This window comes from Antrostomus carolinensis, unplaced genomic scaffold (assembly GCF_000700745.2).
Source record: "Antrostomus carolinensis isolate BGI_N321 unplaced genomic scaffold, ASM70074v2 scaffold53892, whole genome shotgun sequence".
Lineage (NCBI taxonomy): Eukaryota > Metazoa > Chordata > Aves > Caprimulgiformes > Caprimulgidae > Antrostomus > Antrostomus carolinensis.
Window position 1 is genome coordinate 1,982 of NW_010301336.1, and position 5,237 is coordinate 7,218.

Genomic DNA, 5,237 nt, shown 5'->3' on the forward strand with positions numbered 1-5,237 from the left:
GGGAAGGGGCACAGGACCTCTTGGGTAATCAGCAAGCCCAGGACCTGGCTACTGCCAAACGCTGAAGGTAAATGTCTGGAGCTGGCAGACAGTCTTGCTTCACTTTCTGAGGGCAAAACCTTCACAGAGCACAGTTATTCCTCAGATTCATTTATCTAGAAATGCTGCAGATGCTGCTCCTCCAGACAACATGAAAACTCAATCGACTTGACAGGCCATGACCAAGGGAAAAATTTGTATATTGCTTTTCTTAGGTACTGGTACAGAAACAGACTGCTTAACAGTATAGTCAAAACACAGCTTCAGCAAACTAGCTTATTATACCACAGGAAGAAAATTTTAAATTATTGCTTCAAAGAGAAAAAACTTTTTTGGGGGGGTCTTTACTCTCACATTCTGGTTTGAGAATTGTTTTTAGGAATTGATTTAAATTATCTAGTTATTCCTCCTGTCTTGCTTTGAAGCTAATTCAAATTCCCTGGAGAATCCCCTTTTCAAATTAAAATACCCGGAGCTAATTATTTAGCACTTTTAATTTTCACACTGTTCTTCCCACATCTCTGTGGAAGATAAACAACTACTTCATACTAAGAACAGACCACAACCAGGTCAAGGGACCTAATGGCCATTGGTCACTTGGAGCTTAACACGACTTTTAAAAGGAACATTTGTCTAACTGATAAATCTAACGACCTAATGACAACAGAGCAGGAATTTCTGAATTTGCGTGATCCTAGATCATGTCTCATGCTGTCACCCAAACCCTTGGGTTAATCAAAACTTACTATAACAACTTTAGATTGAGGTTCAAAATCCAATTTTTCCTTAGAAATAGGAGCACAAGTGACCAGTAACCAGATGCACTTCTTAAACAACTATTTTTATTCAGAAACTAAGCATTGAGGGTGGTGGGGAACACAACAGGACCTTAAACAACTGTTTGGGACCTCCTCACGACATCTGGCTGCATCCATATTCTCTATCCATATCCTCAGCTGTCTCAAATTAAATGGACAGACCCAACTCAAGTAAGCCCACTACCACATAGAGGTCTTCAGCAATTTCATGAACACATCCACAAAAAGTGTATGAAATGGCTGTTGATCAATATTCCTAGATTACACGAAAGCCATGTGTCCTTCTACACCACAATATTATCAAGCTCTAGCAATTGGCTGAATTTCCTCTCAGCTGAATACTGTTGTTAATAATTCACTGACACCTCAGAATCTCATGAATACATGCTCAGAAGCCCCAAAAAAACCCTTGCCCCAAGCCTTCATTCTACCTCTTCCAGTTATTTAATTTATCAACTTCTGCTCTGAGTGAAACTGCTTTGAGACTCAGTTCTCTGCAGTGATATCTAGGACTTGTTTCACTTCTGTGGCAGCACAGTTATTCTTTTAGATTAAGATTTAATCATGGGAAACTAATGCAAAAACAATGGGAAAAAAGGTATCTCCAAGGCTAGTCCATGACTAGCCCAGTACAGGCGTCTGCTTTGACCACACTTTAAATTTAAAATAGTGAATCTCCAGAGACACTTCGATATCTTACTTCTGGGAGCACAGCATAACAAACAAGCAGGTAATTTGTCCAACTTTGTCTAGTGTTTGAGCAACAGGTAGACAGGATTAATTTTTTGCATTCTTAAGAAGATTCTTCCCAAAGAAAGGTGGAGCATAAGGGAATCACGGCATGTTCTATCAGACATTCTTTCAACAATTAAGAAATATTACACATTGTCAGAAACATTTATACAACATTGTGAAGAGGATTTCCCCTTCTGAAATTCTGAGGTAGAATACCTGCATTGTTTTCAAAGCAGGTGGTACATTAAAAATTACTTCTTGTGCTTGCATCTGTACACCACATAGTCATTAAAGTCCTGAAATATGGCTCTCTAAGGCCCCCACATCCACATTCCCCTGTAAATGAACCCTGCATCAAGTCTTTCACGTGCAACAATTTTAGATTCTAGTTCCAAGCACCACAGACAAGTCAAAACATTTTTTAAAGAGGTTGTACCTGTGTCCCAATTTGTTGCAAAAGCCTCAGGTAAAATCTGAGATTTCAAGCAATTAAATTACACTTGTAGCAATGCAGACATAACAAACATAACATTTCTTGCAAGAGTTTTCTGAACCACATGAATGTGTTTCTTCTCTTCTCAAATACGGCTTGTTATGCGAAATATCATGTTAATATTAATGAAACTACAGACGCCTCCAAAACTGGATAAATGTATCCAAGACATAAAGTGGCACATGAGAACAGCATTTGTTTTCTGAATGCATCCAAGTATGGCTCTGTTACTCACCTCAATTTTATCTGTTTTTGCATCTCCCCAGTAAAGCTTGTCTTTTTCAAGATCCAGTGCCAAGCCATTAGGCCAACCTAGGGATGTATTCACCAGAACTCGCCTTTCTGAGCCATCTAAATAAGCACATTCTATTTTCGGACTTTCACCCCAGTCTGTCCAATACATGTAGCTGTAAAAAAAGAAAAAAAAAAAAAAAAAAAAAAAAGAGAAAAAGGCAAACACCCGAAAATAAACACAAAAAAGTGTCAAGATCTGTCCTGCTTTTGAAAGAACTTACTAACTTTCTGCTTCCCCAACTGCAGCAAACAAGCCAACTCAAACTGCAATCAGCACTGACAATATAAAGATTGTGCATTAAATAAATTGAATTATTGAAAATGTGCAGTGGCCCAATTCTTTCACAGTCATAATAACACTGAAGATGCAGAGAAAAGAAAATTCAACCAAACATACGATGTATATGTTCATTGAAGAACACGAGATTTAGAAGTCACCTTTCATATACACAATAGTAAAGGGATGAAGCAAGGGAAAACCAGTTATTTCCAGAACATTTGACAAATAATACACACATCACCTCACAATTTTCGTATTTTCAGTTTCAGAAGATCATAAAACTAGATCCAAAGACCTACGACGGAGCTATCAATGAACACAGAACTTACCCCATTACCGGATTGAGCACTATTGCACGAGGTTCGTCTAGATTTTCTGAGATAAGGATCTTTCTTGATGTCCCATTCAACCGGGTCACTTCAATGCGGTCTGTTCCAGTATCAGTCCAGTACAGGTTCCTCGCCACCCAGTCCACAGCAATACCATCTGGATGGTTGATTTCTGTGGTCACCAGAGTCTGTGCTCCAGAACCATCAAGGTAGGCCCGACGAATTGCCCGGACATCATCATCAGTCCAGTAGATGTAGCCTTCCACAGGATCGTAGTCTATGGCAATTGCGTGTCTGATATTGTCTATCTGCAGAATAATGTCAGTGAAATCTGGCGTGTCCAGGGAAATCCTCCTCAAGTCAGTCCTTCTAGCAAGCAGCAAGACTTCTTCAGCACCTTGGGGAGAAAACCATTCACGCTATCATTTCCCTTGCTATTGATGTGAACACTTCACTACAGCACAGCAGGCTGCAAACTGCCACTGTCACCGTAATAAGAAGAGATTTCCTTAAAATAAGGACATCAAACTTTCATTGAAACACAGACTTGTCTGAGCAGGGAGTTATTCCTAATCAGTTCTCAACGAGCTATTTGTGCTGGCACTCGTATTTCACAATGACAGCATCTTTCTGCTAGCCTCCTAAACTAACATGGAACATAGCAATCCCTATCTAGAATCTAAAAAAACCCAACAAATAATTTAGTGGGAGTAGGTCCAAATATTTCATCACATCACAAAGAATTCCTCGGCTCAGCCAGACTTGCCACTAGCTGCATCAGTGCATTAGACATGGTTTTCACACACAAGCCCAACATAATAAACGACAAGGGCTAGGAGAAGACTCGAGTATTTTGTAAACAAATTGCATTAATGATTTGCTCCAGACAGTCCAACAAGAAAACAAGTTGCAACTACAGCAAGTATTTCTTATCTGGCCAAAGCTGATGCAAAACTCATCCTAAGGCAATAGGATTGTTATTCTTTTCTCTCCTCTGTTCCTCCATCCCACTGCAAAGTTTCACTGCTTGTGGAAAGGTGTCCAACAATAACCTGGAGCACATTTCAAAGACAAATGGCCTCTTCAGTGTCATCTTTCTGGCAATTTCTTTTATCAGCACAAAACCAGGACACACAGTAACTAACACCCAGTTGCTTAAAACATTTTCACCCATGCATGCTTCAACACAAGAGCAATAAGAGCATGTACCTTCTTCCTACTCTGTTACTGAATGTGTTGTGTAGTTTGAAAACTGACAAGGAGTTTTTATCATTTAGAAACACCCCAAAACTGGAAACCAGAACAAAAGTTATTTGATTCATTTCATCCAGACCAACAATCATCAGCAAGCAGCAGTAACTTCCAGTTCCCACCAACAGCCCAGACCAAATGAAAATGGCCAAGGTGGGACACGTCTTTTGAGCCCACTAAGAGTAACAGAAATTCAAATCCTCATGAGAACATTCTTCTTGAAATACTTCTCATCTAGGCATGCATACAGAGTTCTGGAGACTCAGAATCTGAATCTACTGCACATCAAAACCAAATCCACATTCACTTTGGGAGATGCTGCTACTGGCTTTTAGGTTTGGAAATCAGAACTTCGTCTCCAAAAAATATCTCAAAAGCACTGAAAAGAAGCAGTGCTAAGGTTGAAAGTATATCATGGAAGGAACGGATCTAGAAAAGCAGATCACCCAAACAAGTTTGCTACATGGCACAGTGGACACAGTTGGATGTGCGCTTTGAACTACCACAAATCACCACAGCCCCTGAATGAAGCGATGTCAATCTCCTCTTCGCCATGGGCTGCTTGTTCTCACTTCTGTATCACCCCTGAGTGTTTGTTACAAACGACACTAAAGAGCTGATCCAACAAAAGGAGCACCTCTGCTGTGAGGACAGACTGAGAGAGCTGGGGTTGTTCAGCCTGGAGAAGAGAAGGCTCCGGGGAGACCTTCTAGTGGCCTCCCAGTACCTGAAGGGGCTCCAGGAAGGCTGGGGAGGGACTTTGGCCAAGGGCAGGGAGTGACAGGACAAGGGGTGATGGCTTGAAACTGGAAGAGGGGAGATGGAGATGAGATGTGAGGAAGAAATTCTTTGGTGTGAGAGTGGTGAGACAGTGTCCCGGGCTGGGCAGAGAAGCTGTGGCTGCTCCTCCCTGGAAGTGTTGAAGGCCAGGCTGGATGAGGCTTTGAGCAACCTGGTCTAGTGGAAGGTGTCCCTGCTGCTGGCAGGGGGGCTGGAAC

General features: G+C 41.2%; 1 protein-coding gene across 1 annotated transcript; it reads right to left on the reverse strand.

The window, feature by feature from the left end:
• Positions 1-2,320: 2,320 nt before the first annotated feature.
• Positions 2,321-3,385, reverse strand: LOC104519940 (low-density lipoprotein receptor-related protein 5; the record flags this gene model as incomplete). The annotated part of the gene is made up of 2 exons (XM_010163392.1): positions 2,321-2,492; positions 2,989-3,385. Coding segments are annotated over 2 exons (569 nt in total), but the record flags the coding sequence as incomplete, so codon positions are not given.
• Between the last annotated feature and the right edge of the window lie 1,852 nt (positions 3,386-5,237).